The sequence below is a fragment of the Haemorhous mexicanus genome, chromosome 2 (genome assembly GCF_027477595.1).
Source record: "Haemorhous mexicanus isolate bHaeMex1 chromosome 2, bHaeMex1.pri, whole genome shotgun sequence".
Taxonomy (NCBI): Eukaryota; Metazoa; Chordata; class Aves; order Passeriformes; family Fringillidae; genus Haemorhous; species Haemorhous mexicanus.
In genome coordinates, this window is record NC_082342.1 from 16,079,672 (window position 1) to 16,103,253 (window position 23,582).

General features: G+C 41.5%; 1 protein-coding gene across 2 annotated transcripts; it reads left to right on the forward strand.

The window, feature by feature from the left end:
• The first annotated feature begins 10,812 nt into the window (after window positions 1–10,812).
• CCT8 (chaperonin containing TCP1 subunit 8) lies at window positions 10,813–21,610 on the forward strand. Of its 2 annotated transcripts, XM_059874040.1 has the most exons (16): window positions 10,813–10,949; window positions 12,706–12,796; window positions 13,390–13,469; window positions 14,658–14,807; window positions 15,063–15,243; window positions 15,963–16,024; window positions 16,689–16,826; window positions 17,260–17,438; window positions 17,555–17,621; window positions 17,702–17,789; window positions 17,887–18,002; window positions 19,257–19,328; window positions 19,500–19,664; window positions 20,064–20,183; window positions 20,621–20,719; window positions 21,376–21,610. In XM_059874040.1, exons 1-15 carry the CDS (start codon window positions 10,890–10,892, stop codon window positions 20,711–20,713), a joined length of 1,662 nt encoding a protein of 553 aa, XP_059730023.1. In that variant the 5' UTR covers window positions 10,813–10,889; the 3' UTR covers window positions 20,714–20,719; window positions 21,376–21,610. The 2 variants fall into 2 exon arrangements, with proteins under 2 accessions (XP_059730023.1, XP_059730030.1); XM_059874047.1 differs by lacking the exon at window positions 20,621–20,719.
• The last annotated feature ends 1,972 nt before the right edge of the window (window positions 21,611–23,582 follow it).

Genomic DNA, 23,582 nt, shown 5'->3' on the forward strand with positions numbered 1-23,582 from the left:
TACAACACTGGTACATCCACAATGACCTGTTTTGAAGGAATATTAGAAAATATTCTCTGGTCATTCCTTATATGTAAACTGTGTTGCAGTACTTAAAGGATACCTTGGTTATCTGTAATGATTTTATTTATGTATGTATATATATATATCTATCTATCTATCTATCTATCTATCTTTATTTTTAAAAATAAATAGTACAGTCTTCAACATAACAGGTTTATTTAGGCAGTGTGTGTGACAGCTATAGTGGGTCTATAAGCTGCACAGATAATTTGGCTTAACAGATACCAGCTCGACTAGCCTAGCTTGAAGTAAACAAGTCCCAGGACACGACAATGATAGGTCAGATTCAAACCCAAACAGAGGACCTCAGCCAACCCCTCTGAAGACCAAATAAACCTATATCACTAGCCAGTGAGCTAGGTGGAGTTGAGACCCTTAACCAATCATGTCTGTAAGTGAGGGAAATTTGAAAGCTTTATAAAAGGAGCTGCCCCACAATAAACTTAAGCTCTTACTGCACGAACGTCGTTGTGTGCCTGTCACTTGCCTGTCTCCAAAACTGTAACAGTTCAAACAGAAGATCAGACTTTGGGGATTTAGTGTGCAAGGCTGAAAACAAGCCCCATGCGACAGTCTCAGCTTTTGGTAAGAATCCATTCTGTGGCTTTTGGCCCATACTACATTATGGTATGATTCCCTTATTTGTGCAACATGGTGTAGTATCTCCTTCTTTGCAGAAGTGCACAGCACTTATTCATTAACATTTCCTTAAGCACCTCAAGAACCATGTAGGAAAGACTATGCATTTTCCATAGTGTGGGCTATTGTAAAAGCAGGCGACCCCAAGGTCTGGGAAGAATGATGACTCCATGATATCTGAAGGCTAATTAATTACTTTGTGATACTATATTATTCTATACTATATTACACTACATCTAAACTGAAACAGCACAAGCACTCAACTGAACAAAATCTTGTGACTGTCTCCTGCCCAACAGTCTGGACACATGCTTGGCCCTGTCAGGCCAAGGAAACAAAACACCTTCACTTTGGGTAAACAATCTCCACACTGCATTCTACTTTGGCACAACACAGGCACAGCAAATGAGATAAGAATTGTTTTGATCATTGTTTCCTCTGCTTCTCTCACTGCTTCTCTCAGGTTCAGAGAGTGTGAATCCCACAGTGGGCTATGGTTCTTAGTTACAGCTGGGCAAGCTTTGCAGTGCAGAAATGAGGGCTGCAGGGGTGTCTTTACTGTTCTTGCAATTCACAATCAGGCACAGATTCAGGCCAATTTCTGAGCTGCTGGCAGATACATGGCTGACAGAGTAGCCAGGAAATAATGGGACACATTGAAGTTCCCCAGGTAACGCTGGTGGGTCACATTCCATGCTGGCAGCAAGGACAGTGTCCTTGCACACCCTGGGCCAGAAGACTCCCATTGACCTGAGTTCTGGAGAATGAATGAATTTCTCAACAGGTATATTCAGATGACACATGATGAACAACCCTAAAATTAATCCTCAAATAATAATATGAGAAACAAAATTTTAAGTTACTTGGGGAAGGCCTTTAAAATTTTTAGGCAGATAAACGAAGTACTAAAAATTAGAAAAGCCTCTGTCTCTGTCCTGAAGATCTAGTACTGGTTTAGACCATCCTTAGAAAATTCCAAATTGAACATCAAAGTCACAACATGAGTTGTGAAGAAAGAAGACTGCTGTCAGTGGCTCAGGTACTAGACATCATAAGTTGTGGTCTTGATCTCAGAATCCTGCCTTTTTAGCTACTTGTTTTGTTGCTTAGTGTTTTCAGAGCTGAAAGAAATGCAAATCAGGTGCGGTAGCAGCTTGTTTCCAGAAGGTTGCAGATATATGCTATTTATTCTATTCTTCATTATTTCATTTGAGTACTATTTCTGCAGAAGTCTTCATTTATTCAATGCTGGGTTTGCCCCTCTCTTCCACTGTGTCCTATCTTTTCCAATTACAGCCTAAAATTCCCTTTTCCCTCACTCCTCAGTCTGGTGTTCTCCAAGTTTCCATCACCACAGAGGTCCTGGTAAGTCCTTCCCACGTGACAAGAACAGCTGAACTTTCAGTAGCAGTAGGCATATATTTCAAGGTATTTCCAGGCTTCTGTGCATTCTATTGGATAAGAGTTCCTATATGATCAAGCTGAAAAGTGAGGAAAAGTGTTTTGCTAGCCCTTATCTGATCCTGCATTTCATTTCCTCAAGCAAAACAGAACTCACCATCTAGAGGATGGGTCGTTTTTTTGGAATCACAGAATCATTTAGTTTTCAAAAGACCTCTAATACCATTGTGTCCAACTGTTCCCCCAGCAATGCCAAACCCACCACTAAAAGCTTGTCCCTCTGCCTCATCCAATAGTCTTTTGAACACTTCCATGCTAAGGCAATACTCCTCTAAAATCCCCAGAAATGCTTTCCTGTGACTCAAGCTAACTGGATTTGCTACAGCAGAGAGAGCACACACTGAGGTAAGAATTCCAAATGGTAAGGAAATCTTGCTTTCCTGTTGTCACGATCTGCTAGTACAAGTGGGAGTTATGATGGTTCATTTTACCAATCTCAAGAGTGCAAAAACAACACAGAAGGGGATTTCAGTATTAATCAAAAGAAATGCACCTTTTATTGAGTGCCCACAGCAAATGCGAGAGAAGGATTAGAAAGGAGATAAAGGCTACAGAGAGAGAGAGAAAAAAAGAGGGGGGGAAATACAGCCACCAACAGAGAGATGAAATCCTCATGGTCCTGTCACGTTGGGGAGAATCTCAGGGGTCTTTTACAGTCCCCTGCCAATGGGGGAAACAGGTACAGGACAGTGGAGAATAAGTCCATTGAGAATAAGTGCAGTTCTGAAACAGGACAAACCAGTCCCAGCAGTGAGCAGGAACCGTTGTTTCAGGACTGGTTTCTAGGGAAAACCAGTCTTGGTCCAGCGAACACATCTGCAGGTAACACTTGGCAGACATCCTGCTTCAGCCAGCCCAGCGCCCCCCTGTCAGAATTTTAAGGGTCTCAGTCTCAGTTCTTGGTGGGGAGGGGGGCTTCAATCTCTGTCCTTGACGATGGTCATGAGGCAGATGAGGGATTTGCCATGGGGGATCACCAGAGTTACCTCAGAAAGACAGACTTTCTCCAAAGCGGGTGGCCAAGAGGTGGGGAAATTCATGGGCTGTTGTGATAAGGGGGGATCATCCCTGCTTGAAGCAGTGTACCGTGGTGGTACAGCAAGCACACCTGAAAACAATCACTTGGTGAGCATCCACCTCAACCAGGCCAGAACTCCAGTCAGGGTCTTCAGGGTCTTGGTCTCTGTCCTTGCGACAGCTGTGAGGCAAATGAGGGAAACTTTGGACTGTCTCTTACACCACCCCGTGACTCATGATTGTCTTCAAGAGAGCTACATCAGCAGGGTTCCATAGTGTCATTGTGAAGTCTCCAGGACTCGTCAACACTGGTAGCATATCCCAGAAAAAGGAGACAGAATATCAGAGAGAGAGAAAGAGAGAGGGAAAAAAGAAAAGGAAAAACAGGAAAAAGGAAATAGGAAACAATAAACAAATACAGTCAATATTAATTAAAACAATTTTTTCAAATAAAACAAATCATAAGAATCAAAAATAATTTTCACAAGATTACAAAAAATTATTTCAAAACACACATCCAAATTTTATAATCTATTTATAATCCATAATTATGGCTTCCTTATATAGTTTGCCTGCATCAATAACCTTGGGGAATGTCCAGAGGGGAGAGGACATTGGCCAGGTTATAGACAGCATTAATTATATATTTCAATTGTGTTAACGGTTTCATCATTCTCCAATTCATAATGAATAAGATTGCTGATAAAATAAAACAAATCAGAACTAAAATCAAAAGGACAATGATGGGATGACACAATTTGTTCAGAACATTTGTGGCAGTAGGTGACCACTCAAAAACAATATCCCACCACCTTTGTTTGGCATCTTTTTTTACCCTTTCTATAACACGATGTATTTCTTTCATATTGTGAAAGAAATATAGTTACAAGGGTTTACTGTCTGTTTTTCTTGATCTTTTCCAAAATTTCAATTCAATCCTGATGTAGCAACAATTGCTTTACCAAAGTAAGGTTCATCCCAATGGGGGTAGGCAATAGTTTCTGAATCAGTGTGTAATCGGATTGTAAAAGATGATAAGAAGTAACTGGGGCTTCACAAGAAAAATCACATCCTGTGATTTTAGTAAAGCTACAAACACAAAAATTTGAATGATTTTTAGTATCCAGTACTACGTTTTCTACCAATACAATATCACAAGCAATTTTAAGGCATGCACACCCATTGCCTATATATACAAGGACTGTTTCAGAAGTCTCGTTAGGATGAATTTCAAAATGACAGATATTTTGGTCTGTCCAGACAAATGTCTTGAGCTATAATTGCATGACTTTCAGAGATTAACCCCTGTTGTTCTCGGACAATACAAGTTTCTAAATTAACAGTTTGCCACTTTTCACTAATTTGACGGGCCCATTCCCTATGCTTGAGAGGATAGAGAATAGCTCCCTCATGATCCAGCCCTAATGCAATTATAGGGAAAATGGAATGCACTGAAGCATTACATATGGTTAGTACAAAGGCTGGGGCTGTGTTTGTGATGGGGTTGTAAGTAAAATTCACCAAGTTCCACCAAGATTGGAATCGTTTTTCAAAATCAGTGGCACTGTCCAAAATTATTTTCCGAATTTCAGTAGGAAAAGAGCCTTCTTCACCTTCTCTTATAATTGAGGCAGCAACTGACTGCATCCACAATTGAGCCTGGATACAGCTGAGAGCCAAAGAAAGGTTGTTATGTGTAGCACCAAGTGCATCAATTACCAATTTGCGGTCATTCACATTTATCTTTTCCCAGTTTGGTAATATGTTTGATAGCAACCCCTGATGTATTCCCAAAGTCAATAAGGATGACTGCAGTGGTTGCTGCAATTTTGTCAAATCTCTAGTTGTGGCAGCCAATTTATCCATTAATACTTCTGAATCAATACTATTTAGAATTCCAGATCCTGTTCCCACAACACTGGTTATGTCTCTTGGTGCCTGTCTTTTAAAAGGGTTCTGCTTTTACAACCAGATTGTCCAGCCCTAAAAGGAAGTTTGCAAGAAAAGGTGGACAAGCTGGCTGAATTTCTGAGACACTATTTTGCATCAGCAATTTGAGTTAAGAGACCATGCTGCACTGAACAATATTTGTTGTTGACCTGTTTTCCTGATTATATATGGTCCAATTTCAAAAATTCTCCGGCTTAGCATTACCGCTGGTTGGGTGATAGATGTTACCATAAAGGGAGGAAAAACCTTATTTTTGTCATCCAACACTAGTGTTATCATGTCTTATGGTTTATGATTTATCAGGTCTTCATGCCCCTCTGAGTTCTTCTGTGATAAAGTAAACACAACAGAATCCTGCCACCAAGAGGCAGAAAAAATTAGAATGATGGAATTATCCAGCATGTATTTATCTGATGCTCTTTCCCCAGAGCATTGGAGGCAACCCATGCATTTATTCTGAGGGGTTTTTAACACAAGTGGTACTTGCTCTATAGTAAGGAAGGTCCACCAGAACTGGTTGTCCAGGATAATGCATTGGATTCTTAGGATCATTTGGTGCACAGTATAGGAGTCAGTGTAGATATAGACAAGAGAGGTATTCTGTACCTCACACTGGAAAACACTCCAAACAGCTATCAGCTCCCCTGCCTGAGTACTGCCTTCTCCCTCAGTAATAATTCATTCATTCACCAGAGGAAGTGTGGAGGGCTGCTGCCCTGTATCTCCACACCTTTCCCTCTCTTTTAGCAGAGGCATCAGTGAACCAAGAATTTGCTGATTGTTCAGGGGAGAAAGGAAGGGCTACTTTAATTACAGAGGCAGGTTTGTCGTGGCTGCTACCCAAGCTCTCAGTTTCTTCTATTGCTAAATTTTACAGCTCCTTCTGTTATTGAGAAGATGTTACAGTAATGCTCAATCTGAGGATACCACTTTCTAACTGAGGCCCTCTGGGCCACCCCGTCAGGCAGGGGGTCCCAGTAGCGACTGTCTTAATAACTTTGAAAGGGCCTCTCAATACAATTGGTTGTTGTGGTGCAATTTTTTCCACTTCTATGAAAGCTAAGCTTACCACAAACAATCCTTTTCCCCAGGTAGTGTATCTTCTCTCAGCATCTTTGAAACCACAGGAATAAAAACCAACAGGCCTTGTTGGACCCTTAGGACACCGCTGCCATATGTGTACTGACAGCCCTGAGGAAGCAAATCCCCATTCCACCTAGAAAGGATCTGTAGGATGGGTAGGACTCAGTGATCGATGAGCTGTGGCTTCAAAAATCAGCAATTGCAATGCCTCCTCCTGAGAAGGAGTCCAACCCCATTTCACCTCTTTCCTCAGCAAGTCATAAAGGGGAACAAATGGGTCATTCTGGTTACTAAGAAATCTATCTGGTCTTTCTACAGGAGATGTAGCTGCTATGGTTTTTTGAAGAAGAATTTGCTGTCGATTCTGGAAGGCCTTGAATTAAAGGGGTCAGAATTTCAGGCTTTACAGGTAATTGCATGGGTGACTCATAGCCTGTAGTTAATTTTCTTTCATGCATTATTTGCCATCAGGCAGCTTTGTGAATGTTTTGCAGGAGTTGGTTGGGGGTACCAGCTATGGCTAAAGGGTCTCCCCTTTACGAGGGGTTAATTCCCCCAGCCCATAAAGCTGTGCACTGTGTCAAGGACCATGTGTCTGTTGTGAAGAAAACTCCATGTCCCCAATATCCACTGGCCTCCTGTTCAGACAAATGAATTTGATGTTCCCCAGTAAGAGACACTCGAAATACGTATTCTGTCTCAGATTCTTGAGGGAGATGCCCGTACCCCTTTTTTATGTGTGGGTCAAGATCCTCATCATCGATATAGTTGTATTATGTTTTAATTACAGGTCTCAGGCTGCAACAGCAGTATTCCCCGCAATTTTTTATCAAAGCTAATTCTTTTTGAGGGTAATTTTGATTAATGTGAGGATTTTCCTTCTCTTCTGCCTCTCTTGAGGAATCCGCATTCTGTGAATTCTTAAAATAGTCATCTCTCAAGGTAGTCCGTAATAAATTATTTTCATTTCTTTCTTAATCTAATTGCTTTTGCAAAATTTCCACTAAGTTCTGAAGGGAGTCTATTATAGCTTTTTCCTCACTTCTTCACTTAAAGTGACTTTCTATAGCTGCTGTAGGACAGGCTCCCAAAACTGAGCATAAGATAGTTTTACTTTTGCCTTGTTTAAATTTTGTTTCATGTTGTAAAGAACATACTCTATCAATAACATTTTCCAAATTAAAGCAGTTTATGCCCATTCTTCTCCTCCTGGAGAAGGTTTGGCATTATGTTTAGCTAGCAGAGCATAAAATTCAGCTTAATTTTTGCGCTGAGGTTTTCAGTCATTTTGTGAAGGGACCAGAAAACCACTACAGGGAGGTACAGACTTGAGTTACACAATCACACAGCCTTTGCTGTGTTTCCCTTCGCTTCCCTGGGTGGGTGAAGAGACCAAATCTGCCAGGGAGGTACTCCTTAGTACTCCTGGTTGTCCCTTCGCTTCCCAGACAGTGCAGATTCACACATACACAAACAGTTCAACAGTTCATACTTCAAACAGTATTCCCCTTTTTGCACTATGAGTCTCTTACACCTGTTTAGCTTTCAGTCCTCTGCACAAGTGAGAGAAGCCCAGGATGAGGGTAGTGCTCAACCCAGGACCTGTAGAGCAATGACCTGAATAGTACTTAGCTGACTGCATGTACTCTAGTTGATTAGTCTGTTCCTTCCCATTACAAGTGACATAAGTACAATCTGGGGGAAAGCTAAAGTAACTGCTGCTGCTGTTACTAAGAGAATTATTCTGAATGTTCAGCACTATGTGGTTCACAATTTTTTTTCAGGTTTAAGCGTAATTCTCTGCAAATTCAGCATGATCCTTAGCCTTCCCTCAAGATGCCACTCATTTTTTTCACTGGCCAGTATTACTGGTGAAACACAATTGTTCTACTCACACTTCAGCAGATGCTTTTCAAACCCTTCTGTTCCATAGCAAACGAAAATTAACATTCTGTCCTTCTGGTAAACTTCTGAAGATCATGTTAAATTTTTACCCTCCTAGAATTTGACTGACAAGTACCTACAGATAAGCTGGGGATTTCCATGTGCACAATTATAGATTTTGGGTGGTGAAAGTGCAGCCAACGGCCAATAGCCAACCCTCTGACCTTTGCATGTCAATGTCTATGCAGAAAATAAATGGTGTAGATGCATAGCTAAAAAAAGATCAAGGCCAAGTCAAAGTTGTGATTAGACAGTGAGCCCCAAAGAAATCCTGGTTCTAACACAAAGAGATGTTTTAGTGTTAATTCAATACAGCTTAATACATAGATATTGTCTATATTCATAGTCACAAGCATACATATATATTGTGGTTTTAATGGTATTCTGGCTTTAAAAAATGTAGGTAGCACAAGCTTTGATAAAAGCACTGTGCCAAGAGGGCAGTTCAGAAATCATAGCATCGAAGAGTATCCTGAGTTGCGAGGGACCCACAAGGATCACTGAAGTCCAGTGGAGTAAGTGCTGTGGAAGGAGTAGTCAGGTATTGTCTACTATTGGGGGGTTTCTGTGTGGATTGCTGATTTCCTCCGTCACAAGTATTGTTGCTGTTAATGGTTAAACTCATTGGTGTTTATGCTGTTAATTCTCTAAACCCATTGGTGTTCCAGCAAATTGTTCTTACCTCAACCTGTGATCTTTACCCTTCATGCTGCCTGTTCTCCTCTCTAGCCCACCGTGTGGTGGGGTAGGGTGGGAAGGAAGGACAGTGAGCAGTGCATGGTTTCAATGGAAGTGGAAGCAATAAATTGGGGAGTACCATTCCTAAATGACTATACCTCTCAGCCACCTCTCCTTCAGGCTGGACAAGCCAAGTGACCGCAGCCACTCCTCGCAGGGCTTCTTCTCAACACCCTTCACCATCTTTGGATGATCCCTGATAGCTTTATACCCTTATGATATTGGGGTGCCCAGAATTGCCCCCAGCACTTGAGGTGAGATCAGAGCAGAGCAGAGCAGAGCAGAGCAGGACAATCCCCTCCTTGGCCCAGCTGGTGATGCTGGGCCTGATATCCCCCTAGGACACAGCTGGCCCTCTTGTGACTCATATCCAACTTTCCACAGAAGAGAATCCCCAGGTCCCTTTCCCCAGTGCTGCTCTCCAGTGTCTTGCTCCCCAGTCTGTCCATACACGTGGGGCTGCCTCATCCCAGGTGCAGAATCTGGCACTTGTCTTTGTTAAGCTCCTTACAAATACCTGGAGACAGCAGAAGACAGCAATGGCACCGAGAGACTGTAGATTATAATGAGAAAAAATTATACAAAGACTTATAGAATTAGGGCAAAGTACAAGAGTTATTCAAACATAAGAGAACTGTGTAACTTGCAGCCAGTGAACACTAACTCTTTTGTTTGCTGAAATGTATTTATAGTAAAAAGTTTTCTTAGTTCGCATGCATTATTTGTGGAAGACCATTGAGCACATAGGCTTGTGCAATTCTGAAATGAATTATCAGTCTTGAGCGTTTAATTATTGGCATGCAGCACACCAAGTAATGAATCTGATTTTTGTGAACAATAACAGGACAATTTGAGAGGAATAGCAGATTTTTCTTTACAAACAAGCTGTGGGTCTGCTGGTAGATAAAACCAGCACCAGGAGATAAAAGAAACAATGGGAAGGATTCCACTGATTGATGAATGGAAAAAGATTTTTGCTTTTACAAATAAACTTTAGGTTTGCTGATAAACTAAATTAGACATTGAGAGATGAAAGAAACAATGGGGAAGAAAAACCCCTAAAATCCATAAAAATTAAAAATTAAAAGGGAGGGTTATAGTTTAGAGGGAAATCTTTGGGATCAGGTGTATCGGGGAGTCTGTACCTCTCAAGTACCTCAGCCAATGGGGAAAGAGAGAGGGAAACGTGCCCAGGAAATTAGGATAAAAAGGAGGCTGTGTCCTCCAAAAATTTGAGACACCCCAGGGGAATGCCCCATGGCCTCTCCCTTTATTCGAAGCCAGAAAGGACTCCTCTGTCTCCTTTTTGGACATAAACCTGTGGTGTTTGTGGATTAATTTTCCTAACTGCTCCAAAATGAAAGCAAGCAGATTTGGATTGGGTATTGGAAGAAAGCATTTCCTGTGAGGCTGGTGAGGCCCTGGCACAGGCTGCCCAGAGCAGCTGTGGCTGCCCCATCCCTGGAGGTGTTCGAGGCCAGTTTGGACGGGGCTTGGAACAATCCAGCCTAGGGCAAGACGTCCCTGCCCATGGCAGGGGTTAAAACTGGATCAGCTTCAAGGACCCTTTTGACCCAAATCGCTGTGTGATTCTATGATACTTAGTTTTCCCATCTGTGCATTGTGCTTCCATTTGGACAAGTAGGTACTAAGTGAAACGCTAGACAGGAGTCGGCTCAGTTTTATGACGTTTATCATCGGTGGCCATGAAAACTCCGCACTGTTCCTGGAGCTTCCATTGCAAAGCGTACCGAGAAACGCCTGGGGGAACGGTCTCCTGAACGGGCCACGGAAAGAAGGAGGGAGCCAACCCACCGACCCGGCGCTACCCCGCGGCGAGCCCGGCCAAGCTTGAGCGGGGCCCGCGCGGCCCGAGGGGCGGCGCGGCCCCGGCGCGGCCCCGGCCCCGTCCCGCCCGCTCCGCGCCTGCGCGGTCCCGCGCTCCCGCCGTGCCCCGCGCGCTCCCGCCGCCGCAGCCCCGGCACGGAGCGGAGATGGCGCTGCACGTCCCCAAGGCCCCGGGCTTCGCCCAGATGCTCAAGGAGGGGGCGAAGGTGAGACCGCCTTTGGATGGACGCGCGGATAGATGGATGGACGGGTGCGGGAGGTGTCTTGGGGTGGCGGTGCGGGAGAAGCCCCGGCAGGCCGGCAGGGCCCGGCGGCACCACGTGTCCCGCGGGGCGGGGGCCCGGGCGTTCGCGCGGTGCCCCCTCGCTCCCGGCTCGCGGCCTCCCGCTCCCGGCCCGGGGCGCTGCGGGGATCGGGGCCTGCCCGCCCTGCGGGGCGGCGCCCGGCGCACGCGGCCTTCCAGAAATCTCTGCGGGCCGGGATCCCGCTGCCCGCCCTGCCCTGGGCCCGGCCCTGCCGCTGCATCCCGCCGCGCCGGGGATGCGCCAGGGCCCGGCTCTGTTCCGAGAGTTGCTCTCGCAGGGGCTGGGCAGCTACATTCGGCCGGGCCCTGTAGTTGAAGCTGTTCAGAAGTATCCGGGTCGTTCTGCTTGATTTTTTTGTGATACCTTTGTCAGCGATGCAGAACAATGGACTGTTTTCTATATATTTCTTTGCCAATAAATCCGGTTTGACTGTATTTAGCGTTAATATAATTAAGACTTTGATAGAGTTGAAGGACTGTGTCTTAATAAAGGAGAAGTTTTCTTTGAAAAGTGGGCAGAAAGCAAGAAGGTGTGTTTTTTTTTCTTTTTTATTCATGGAATCAATAGAAGAGTTTGGATTGGAAGGGACCTTAAAGATCATTTACCTCCAAGCCCCATCTTGTCTTGGACATTTCCAGGGTTGTGCATCTACAGTTTTTCTGGGAAATCTGTGCCAGACCCTCACCACCCCCACAGGGAAGAATTTCAGTGCTTCCTAACAGTTAATCTAAATGTACTTTCTTTCATTGTGAAGCCATTGCCCCTTGTCCTGTCTCTCCAGGCCCTTGTCCAAAGTGCCTCTCTCCAAGAAGGAAAATAGGAAAGTTTTCCATTTGCTGCTACTTAATAGAAGAGTAAAGGTAGCAGCTCTGAAAGCCGTTTGTGTTTCTTTTTAGAATCCTTCTTGGAGACAAATAATGGCATACGTTCAGGGCAGGGGCAGAACAGGGAAGCAGAGTGGCCTCAGTGTTTGAAATCAAGGCCAGAACAGCAAGAGTTGTCTTCTGCAAAACAAGGAGGCAGCTGGCAATCTAAGATGTTTGGTTTATTACTGCTTTTCTCCCTTCTCTTACAGGCTGCACAGTACTTTTTATCCTGCTTTTTCTTTCTTAAGGTCCTTTCTGGGGATCCCATCTTGTCTTAAGGTTTCCAAACTGAAGCCAGGCTGACTGCCTTCTCAAGCACAGATATTTTGCTTAATCATTCCGCTTCTGAATTTTCAAAATGCACATCTTTTGAACATAGAACTGAGTTAAATTATTTTTGTAGCATACAAAGGTGCGAGTAAAGAAGCATGTATGGAAACCCCTGCCCCTCTCCAGTTGGATCTTGGTTGTTTTCTGTTTCTTTTTGGCGTGTCACAAAACTTTTTGGAAGACTGAGGGGATGCAAACTGTATTGCAAGTCAAGTCACTGTTCAGATTTTCTCTTTGGAAGCATTTTCTACCTGCTTTGCTGCCTAGTTGAGAAGGTGTACACAGTAGCTCTCACTGTTTTTGGGTAAGGTTTGGTGTCTGTTTAAACAGTATGTGAAATACCAAATGTATAGTAATAAGAAACTTTGAGGGACTCAGTAGATTGACAGTGCTTTGATGAGAAATTACTAGTTCATCAATTTTTTGTTGGGCTAATTCTGATCAGTCATTGTTCTCCTCAGCATTATTCAGGACTAGAAGAAGCTGTCTATAGAAACATCCAGGCATGCAAAGAACTTGCTCAAACCACCCGTACAGCATATGGACCAAACGGTAAATAAATCCTAAAATTATTGCTGCATTTTTGAGACCAATGCCATGTTTGGAGGCTAAACATACCTTGACAAAGAAGCAGCTGTTTGTTTCTGGGGGAGGCATATGGGACTTGCTCTAAAACTGCAAATATATGATTATGTCTTTGTGACTGTAGAAAACAGATTTTGTTTTGACAGCTCTTGAGTTATGCTCAGTGTCTGCTTTTTCCAGGTTTTTGTAGCAGTTACCGTGTTCTCTTTGAAACACAGTATAAAATATATGAAAAAGCATAAAAATTAAAGGAAACATGATAACATGATCATAGTGAATATAATCTTGTTCAGTCAGATATATGGAAACAAAATATTCTTCTGTATCACTTAATTAAATTATGTGCTGGTATTTCAGAATAGAAAACTGCAGAAATTACTGATTTCTCATTAATGTCCTACACTTCAGGTATTTCACAAAAATGTTTTGAAGTTATTAAATTATAAACAGAGCTAACCATTTTAATGTGCAAGATACACCTGAAAGTTAGGAAACAATGTCTATGTACATAATGTTTGCATAAGGAATTATTTTATAAATTGTTTTGTTTTCCCATTTAGGAATGAACAAAATGGTTATCAATCATCTGGAAAAGCTTTTTGTGACAAATGATGCTGCTACTATCCTGAGAGAGTTAGAAGTAAGTTTTCTTGCTTCAGATGATGTCAGTTGTGAACCAGTGTTTCTGCTCATGGGCTGTTGTGGTTCTGACTGTCAATAAGGAAATGTCACTCTAACAGATTATTTACAGATGTCACTTTAGAAGAAATTTACTTTTTTCACTGAATTTGAGGTCCACAGTGAAGAATATAATTCTTTTGTGAAGCAGCATTAATAATTGTAGGAGATGCTTAATAATTCCTTACTTTCCCCCAAAACCAGTACGTTTAAAAGAGGATATGTCTAGAAATGCAGTGTTCTGGAAAAGTCTGCATGACATAGCTGTTGAATTAATCTCCCAGTGTTGTTGCTTGCCATGTTCTCCTGACTGCTTAGAATCCATCAACTGAATTTAAGAATCTGAGGCTATTGCAGCATCCTTCTGTAAATACTGTAAAGGCATGAAAAGATTTTCCTCTTCTAATTCTTCCTGTGACTTCAAATTTATATTTGTGACATAACATGAATAATATTTTACTGAATTTTATACTTAGTGATAGAGATTATGTAAGTATGAAGTATTTACTTATTGAATGCATTGTGCTGGTGTTCAGTATGAGTAGAGTAACTGTGGAAGTCTCAGTTCTGTTTTAAAAAAATATATAATCTGCATACTAGTGACATAATCTGAAATGTTTTGCATGTTGCTTTCTGGTATAAAATGGCAGGTATAAAGATTCAGGAATGTGATATTTTATTGCATTTATTTGAAAGAAAAGTGAGGCAGTGAAATCTTGAAACAGAACCCTCCAGTACTCCCCCTCTTTCAATGAAACTGTTATTTAGACACATATTTTGTATATTGCACATGAATTAAATTTGAAGATCTAAACTCCAGAGTGTTTTCCTGTTGCAGAACTCAGTTGTGGAGCCACTGCATCCTGTGAAAGTAGCTCAGAACCAATGTCAAGGATATCTAATTTATGTTGTAGTGGCAAGGTTCAGTTCTCTGATTTTTTTTTTTTTTTAATATATATTTCTTGTTTTTCTTACTAGAGAAGCTAGAAAATTAAGAATATCTGTACTGCTTTCTTTTCCAATTTTGTGTATTCTTCATATCTCTAGGTACAATTTGAAATAAGAGAGCTTAGAAAGATGCACAGAAAATGCCTGAAGCTGCAATCTTAGGTGGTGTGTTAGTCACCAAGATGTGTAACTTCTTTTAAAGGTCCAGCATCCTGCTGCGAAAATGCTTGTGATGGCTTCACACATGCAAGAACAAGAGGTTGGAGATGGAACTAATTTTGTCCTTGTTTTTGCTGGAGTTCTTCTGGAGTTAGCAGAAGACCTTCTGAGGATGGGGTTATCTGTCTCAGAGGCAAGTTATATTCTCATTACAGTTCACAGAGCTTGAATCCAGATTGCCGCTGATCAGTGTTCTTGGGTTATAATACTGTGAAATCATCTGCTTTCTTCCCTCCTAGTTTTTTAGATAAAGATATTTGAAGGGGAACCATGTGTGATTGCTTGCTTCCCTTGTGAATTTTTGCAACTGTTAATGTTTTATGGCTATTTGAAAAGCAGTTAAAGGAGTATGAAGTCTTGTAGTGAATATTTAATGTTTGCTCCACAGGTGATTGAAGGATATGAAAAGGCTTGCAAGAAAGCCCTAGAAATTCTTCCAGATTTGGTGTGCTGTTCTGCAAAGAACCTTCGAGATGTTGAAGAAGTGGCATCTTTGTTGTACACGTCAGTCATGAGCAAACAATATGGCAATGAACGGTTCTTGGCAAAGCTCATTGCTCAGGCCTGTGGTAAGTGGGGCTGGAATAGCTATGGGCACACAGCTAAAAAACTGAGTGGGTTTGGTTATGGTCCTTACATCTTCATGGAAGATAGGAAGGATGGTTAGTTTAGCAGGTTGGATTGGATGGAACGCTTTACCTCTGAAATGAGGGTAATCATTCTCATGTTGAACTCTGCGTTGGCATTGTGGCTCAGAAAAGGTTTGCCTTTCCTACTAGGCATTTCTAGAAATAGCTTTCAAGTCCTTTGAGTGCAGAAATCCATCTTTCTCCCTCTTATTACATCGTAAGGAGGACATACTGTGCTTCACATAAGCTGGTTTTAGTCACAGCCACAGAACAATGGAAGTAAGACTGTAGTTCTGTTGAGTTGTTATCCCTTTAGATTTCTGGGATAAAACCTTCACTTTTAATTTCAGTGATTTCTCTAAATACTCTGGGTTAGACTTAGCTGTTGACTCCACTTGTATGAGTGCATATTTGAACTTAATTAACTGAGCAGCCTGAATAAATGTTTCTTTCTGATCGTTACTTTGTAAAAACAAAATTTCTCTTTCTCTTTATGCCGGTTATTAGCATGTTATAATTGTCTTAAATTTAGGCAGATATCTCAAACTGCTGAAATTAAGTAGTTCAGAAAAATTCCAGGCCTTATTTGTGGTGTCATTGTAGTACTTCATTTGTTAAGCAAGACATATTCATTATTTTTCTTCTTTTTTTTTCTCCAGTTTCTATTCTTCCTGATTCTGGTCATTTCAATGTTGATAATATCAGAGTGTGCAAAATTGTGGTAAGTTTGAAGTAGCTGGCTTTACTGCAATTTTTATGGTAAATAATGTAATGAGGGTTAATCTTTGAACTTCCATAGAGCCTTTTCTAATGTTGTTGTGGCAGGTCTACTAAATTTTGGAAATTAGTCTTTCTCTTGTTTAGTGCCCAGTAGCAGCATTCAGAAACAAAAATCATTAATATTGGAAGTAATCTCAAATGGGAACCTGTTAGACAGTGTTTGTTGTTGTTGAATAAGCTGAAGTCTTATACTTAGGGTGTTACATCCAAATGATGGTAAGGTCTGCTTTTCAGGCCAGGGTAGTGCAGCTTTCTGACCACAAATGGTCAGAAATACAATGTTCCCCCATTCATAGAATCAAAGAACAGTTTGGCTTGGGCTGGAATGGGTCTTAAAGATCATCCAGTTCCAGCCCCCTACCATGGGCAGGGACATCTTCCACTAGACCAGGTTGCTCCAAGCTCTGTCCAACCTGGGCTTGAACAATTCCAGGGATGGGACAGCTGCAGTTTCTCTGGGCAGCCAGGGCCTCACCACCCTCACAGGGAAGAATTTTTTCCTGATTTAATCTAAACTTACTTTCTTTCAGTGAGAAACCATTCTCCCTTGTCCCATCACTACTTGCCCTTGTAAAAAGTCTCAGATTCCATTTATTTCCTTTCAGGGTGCTGGTATTTCTGCTTCTTCAGTACTGCATGGCATGGTTTTTAAAAAAGAAACTGAAGGAGATGTTACTTCTGTCAAAGATGCAAAAATAGCTGTGTATTCCTGCCCTTTTGATGGTATGATAACTGAAACTAAGGTATGTTATAGCTCAAAATAAGTTACATCTCTATTTATGCATATGTGCTCTTATTTTTAGACTTAGCTATAAATATTCTTGACACTTGGTGATTGAGATATTTTGGTGAATATTGATTTTCTTAGTATAGAAAAGTTCTGAACCTTGATTGCTTCACAGGATTTTTGAGATAGGGGAAATGGTGTTGGTTTTTTTGGGTTATTTGAGCCAAACTGTGGCTTGAATCTCTGAACCCCAAGGTTGTCTAGAATTGCCTGGTGATGTCCATTTTTTTTTTTCTCTCTTGCTTTACCCTGTTGCCTGGGGAGCATGTCAGTATTACAGAACAGGATGACTTAAGGTTTACAGATAGGTTGGGAGACAAAATGGTTTGTCAGGAACTTGTAGGTATGTGGTTTAATGCTGAATTTTCACAGTGTACGTGTTTTACTAGGGCACCGTCCTAATAAAGAATGCTGAAGAGCTGATGAATTTCAGTAAAGGAGAAGAAAATCTGATGGATTTGCAAGTCAAGGCCATTGCTGATAGTGGTGCAAATGTAGTAGTAACAGGTGGCAAAGTGGCAGATATGGCTCTTCATTATGCCAACAAGTACAATCTTATGTTAGTAAGGTAAGTACTAGGAGAGCATGAAAACATTTGGACTACCAGATTTATGAAATATACTTGACAAGTTAAGACAATACTTCTGCATGTGTTAACATTGTTATGGAAACTTGTTTTTAAAGGCTGAACTCCAAGTGGGACCTGAGAAGACTGTGCAAAACTGTTGGTGCAACAGCCCTACCCAGACTGGTATGTACTTCCCAGATGAGGTGCAGGATGATGAGAACTGATGAGCAGGTTCAGTTCTTAACTCATGTTTTTCTTTCTAGACTCCCCCTACTCTTGAAGAAATGGGTCACTGCAATAGTGTGTATTTATCAGAGGTTGGGGATACACAGGTTGTGGTGTTTAAGCATGGTATGTATGTTCTGTAGAACTGCTGACACTGCTGTTCTAAAGTGTGTTTTGGATATAAGATTAATGAATTAATCCAGAAATGCATGTTTCTGAACAGAAAAGGAGGATGGAGCCATTTCTACTATCCTCATTCGTGGATCTACAGACAATCTGATGGATGACATAGAGAGAGCCGTGGATGATGGTGTCAATACTTTCAAAGTACTCACAAGGGTAAGTAATGAGAACATTAGTTATCAAAAGTGAGAAGTGGATCAGTTTGAAGCAAGGCTTGAGCCTGCTCTGTGCTCATTTGCTACCAAAGGCAGTAGATAATAATCTGCTTTGGTGCCTTCTGGAGCTGGAGAGATGGCTGTGTGGTACTGAGCTGTGGAGGGCTGTGTAGGGAAGATGGCTGTTGTTGTAAACACAGGGTGCATAGAAGGTGGTTTTTAACATGGACTGCACTCAGTTTTCCAGTAGAGTGAGTGCTTGAAGGTGGATTACCTTTACCACTTTTTAAAGACAGTCAGCTCTTTCTTGACTTACTCCCTAAATGTTTTGTAATGTTCCTTGGAAACCAGGCACAGAAGAAAAGCTAGATAGCTTTGTCACTTGGGATCAGGAGAAACTGATTGGTTGCAGACTCAGTTTCTAGTTCATTGGTGGTAATTCATGCTTCCTCCACATAATGCAGGTAGGTTTTTATGGATGGAAGAACTCACTTTTACAGAGGATTTTATTTTTGTGGGAGCAGTTTATGTGGTCTTAAATATTATTTCATATTTCTTTTTTTAATACAAAAATAAATGTTCCTGAATTTACTTCGAAAACAGCATGCAAAAATTATTAAAACTGTTAGAATCTTAACATCCTCTACATACCAAGACATGGACATTGATTTTGAGTACAGAAATGCTCTGCATTTATGATTGTCTCCAGGAGTTGTCCTGTTTTAAGATTTATGATGATTACTTTGTGGACTTAGAGACCAGAGTTAATAAGTAAATTCTGGTTTGCCAAAGGATGTACAAAATGCTTAATTTAAAATGCAAGAAAACAAAACAAAAAGTCCCAACATGTTGTAATACCTGTTGACATATTAAACTTAGTGTACAGTAGATTGGTTTCCTGTATGATATTTCCTTCCAAAATAATGAAAAAAATGAGAAGATCTAGGAATGCTGTTACAATTAACCAGGAGTTGAAATTTTTTTTAAAAAGCAAAAAAATCTGAGACACAAAACTCACTGCATTATTATTTTCATTTTTACAAAAGAAGCTGTTTTTCTTGAAAGACACTGGAATGAATGAGTAAATTCTGGTAGATTTCCCTTATAATGCATGTTGGTTCTGAAGTGGATTCTTAACAAGTCTGTGTGGAATAAAGCTCTGTTGCATTCTTGATAGACTAGAAAAATCCTAAAAAAATAAGAAGTAATGGATGCTTTAAGCAAAACATTGTGTTTTGTTGTGGTCTTTCCACAGGATAAACGTCTTGTTCCTGGAGGTGGTGCGACGGAGATTGAATTAGCCAAGCAGATCACATCTTATGGAGAGGTGAGACAAACAGGATTCTTGGCTTTTCATCTTCACACACATGTCTTACCAAAAATACAAATATTATTTCATACCAACATACATATTTGTGTAATAACAAGTGTGGGGGGGAAATGCCTCCCTGTCTTACAGTTTTTGAAATGCTGACATGGTTTTCACCTTCATTTTAAGACTTGTCCTGGGCTTGACCAATATGCCATCAAGAAGTTTGCTGAGGCATTTGAAGCCATTCCTCGAGCACTGGCAGAAAACTCTGGAGTAAAGGCTAATGAGGTCATCTCCAAACTTTATGCCATGCATCAGGAAGGGAAGAAGAATGTTGGATTTGATATTGAGGTAAATAGTCTCTGATGTTACTTGTTGTCCTGAAGTGCAGAGTTATACTTAATAGTACTGCTATCAGTATGAAATATTTATAGATTATTTTAAATTGTTGGGAGCTCTGTGTTGCACAGTCTAGAATAATAACTTTTTGGAATTAAATCCTTAAATGTTATTTTTATCAGCAAACAGTTCAGTTCAGTGTAGTATAATGACCTTATGTCAGAGGTGGAGGGGGATACTGAACTAATGTGACAGGCTGAAGGTCTTCAGCAATTACTGACTTTATTTTCCTGCTAATGGATTAGGAATGAAGGTTTTCTGAAGGGAGAAGATGAGATTAGTAAAGTGATACCACCTTGCTAGGTGAAAGCCTGAGAAAGTTTTGAATGATGTTTTTTCCCCATCTGACAGGCTGAAGCTGCTGCAGTGAAGGACATGTTGGAAGCTGGTGTGTTAGACACGTATCTTGGAAAATTCTGGGGTATCAAGCTAGCTACAAATGCAGCAGTAACTGTCCTAAGGGTTGATCAGGTAAGTTTATGTGCATTTGGGTGCAGAATTATAACCTGGCTGAACCCTCCTCCAAATAGGTGGAATCTCCTGCAAATTCAAGGTGTAAACATAATGCTCTTTGAGAATGTGGTTGTTCATTTCTGGAAGCCAGGAAGGCGTTTGTTCAAGAGCTTGTAATCTGGAATGTGGCTGCTTCTATTGCAGTACTGTTAATGTTTGTTGGGATTTTTTTTTTTTTAAAGACTTTGTTGGTATTTTGAAGAAAGTTTATATTTGTATCCAGAGAGTTACGGTAACTTCTGTAGGATCAAGCTTTAGTAGAAGAAACCTTCTCTCATATTTTTACATGAAAATCCAATTTTAGGAAAAATAGAGGTTACAGTCTCAAGGATAAAAATCTTTCATTATTTTGTGAAACTTCAGCAAAAATGAATTTGCATGTAAAATTTTTGTAGATTATTATGGCAAAAACAGCAGGTGGTCCAAAAGCCCCTAAGCAACAAGGACATTGGGATAAGGATGACTGGAAAGATGAGCCTGAAAACTAGAGTGCAGTAAGCTCTGTTTCTCTAGTAGAGAGGTATCTGTGAGTGCATGCATGAGTTCATTGACAAGCACATGGAGATTGTATGCTCCTTGAGAACACATAACACTGCTGTCTTCTGCTGTGTGCTGACTGCTACATCCTGTATTTGTGCCCTTTGCAAATGGATTCTGCTCCTGAATCCAAATTTTCATGGAAGGGATGATAAGTGCAAGTTCAGATTTGCCTTACTTGTCCCTGTAGGCAGGGCAGAGTATGAGCTTTAATGTGGTAGGACTGATGGACTTCATGGTTTTAAAGTGTGATACTGAGAGACAATAACAGAACAGTAGCTTTGATAATCCTTTTTGTAGTGTGCACCCTGTAAACTAGTCTGCTGTTGGCCTATTTAAGCACTCACTTTCTGTAGACTAACTCAAGTCTTACTTTGCATGCAAAAATGAGGTGAAATACCTTTTTTTACTGTATCAGGGCTCAGCCTTAACCATTCTCAAAAAAAAAAAAGTTGTTAAGATCTTAGCTAGATGGATATTCACTGGCTTGGGTTCAGAGTAGGGAAACTGCATGAATGTAGTGAATGCTAGCAGTCAGCATCATGCAGCTGTAGGAGAAGGGTACAAGCCTGATTTTAACATTAGCTTTTTCTACTTCTCTATTCTCTTCAAGATCATTATGGCAAAACCAGCCGGTGGCCCAAAACCTCCATCAGGAAAGAAAGACTGGGATGAAGACCAAAATGATTGAACAATTTAACTGTATTTCTTATGTGATGACTTTGTGAGTTTTTTTAATATCCCAGTTGGAGCCTGTCACAGTGTTTTGCTCTTGCCTTTAAATTATGAACAGTGTCCAATGGAGTGCAGAACTTCAAACACCTCAATAAACATACTCACTGTTAAAATGTTGACTTACTTCATTTGGAGCTGGCACGACATGCCATTCCCAGTCTGTGAATGTGTAGGGGATGAATGGCACTGGGTATGATGGGCTGACCCTTGGCTGGCTGCCTGACACTCTCTCCCAATGAAGGAGGCAGAACTTCTCAGGGGCTGAGTGAAAGGGGGAGATCACATACCAATTCCTGTTGCAGGCACAAGAGACTCGATGTGCAGGAGGCTGACCAGGAGCCTGCTGCAGGGAGCTCATGAGCCACGATTGTTGTGCTCCTTGGCCAGTACTGGAGTGTAAACAGTCAAGTGAATGTTGAAATAATTTAGTGTTGGCAGCAGGTCTCCTGCGTTCAGTAGCCTCTCTCCTGAGACCCCACTTGGAGCTGTGTGTGCAGATGTGGTACCTCAAACATAAGAGAGGGCGCTGTTAAAATGAGTTCAGAGGAGGGTCACCAAGTTGGTAAAGGGACTGAGCACCTTCCCTATGGACAGGGGCAGAGAAAGTCAGGGCTGTGCAGCCTGGAGAAGAGAAAGTTGTGTGGAAACCTCACAGCACCTTCCAGTGTCTGAAGGGGTTACAGAGAAGTTGGAGAGGGACTCTGCATCAGGGACTATAGTGACTGGAAAAAGGGGAATGCCTTCAAACTGAGATAGGGGAAATTTAGGGTTGATACACAAGAAGAAATTCTCCTCTGTAAGGGTTGTGAGGCCCTGGCACAGGTTGCCCACAGACGCTGTGGCTGCCCCATGCCTGGAAGTGTTCAAGGCCAGGCTGGATTGGGCTTGGAGCAGCCTGGTCTAGTAGGAGATGTCCCTGCCCATGGTAGGGGTTTGGAACTGGATGATCTTTAAGGTCCTTTCCCACACAAACCAATTAATGATTCTATGATTAATTTTTTTTACTTGGATCTCTCACCTCATTCTTTTAATTCCCAATGCTCTCAAAAGGGCATCCTGACAGCAGTGAACTGCATCACATTCTAATGACCTTAAAAATAAATGCTGAGCAGCACTAGCCAGCATGATGCAGAGGACTGGAATCTTTCAGCTGAAGCCCTCTGTTAAGATAAATCTTAGGAAATAAACAGCTTATGTGTCTCCAAGTAGTTTGAAAGGAGAACTGCACTTGAAATCCAAGCCACTTCAATAATTAATCCTTTTACTACTCTTGCCAGCGCTACTCTATCTCACAACCAGAAGGGAGTGGAAGGCTAAATCAAGTCTGGAACTATCTTATGCCTAAATAAGGCTGCCATACAACAGCTCTACTAATGCTGGCTTTATAGTCAGTTGGTGAGGCTGAAAAATAAACTCAGCAAGTTTTCAGAAGGATTGGCATACTGCTATAGTCAGCTGCACGAAGGCCACTGCTGATGGCTCTAAGGGTTACAAGAACACGATGCCCATTTCTTAGTAAGGCTCTTGAGAAAAATGCACTGAATGCAAGCAGCTGCTGCTCTAGCACGGCAGACCCAAGATTTTATTCACATGAAAGCCAACATGAAGCTTGTGGAGAAGAGAACTTGCAAGTTACAAGTCAGTGCAGGACTACTGGTCCTTACGCCTGCTTTGTGGAAAGGCTACATGGGACTGCCTGTAGTGAGAGTGAGCCAAGCACTCAGCCTTGCCAAAGCACAAGCAAAAGAATTCCTGGAGCATTTGCAAACTTGAGAGCTCCTCTATTGGACATAAACCAATAGTGAAAAGAGACCTGAAGTTGCAATTGTTTGGCTCTTAAGATATGTAGGAAGAAACAGGTTTTTTATGCTTGGAACCCAGGTCTAAAAAACGCATGGCAACACATGATAGCCAATATTAACTACAGTTCAAAAGTAGAGCTGGTTGCTTGAAAGTGAAAAACCTGGTGGCAGAGACTGTCCTTACGGCGAAGCATTTCCAGCTGCAGTTCTGACTGACAGATGTGCCAGGACAGAAGGCATTTGCCAGCCTACCCTCTTTCCTGTGCAAACTGACATTCACAGC

Excerpts from the sequence above, each read along its gene's own strand:
- CCT8 (XM_059874040.1), top strand. The coding sequence starts at position 10,890 with ATGGCGCTGCACGTCCCCAAGGCCCCGGGCTTCGCCCAGATGCTCAAG. Across the intron at positions 16,827-17,259 it reads GTATGATAACTGAAACTAAG|GGCACCGTCCTAATAAAGAA; the intron begins GTATGTTATAGC and ends GTGTTTTACTAG. Across the intron at positions 18,003-19,256 it reads CTTTCAAAGTACTCACAAGG|GATAAACGTCTTGTTCCTGG; the intron begins GTAAGTAATGAG and ends GTCTTTCCACAG.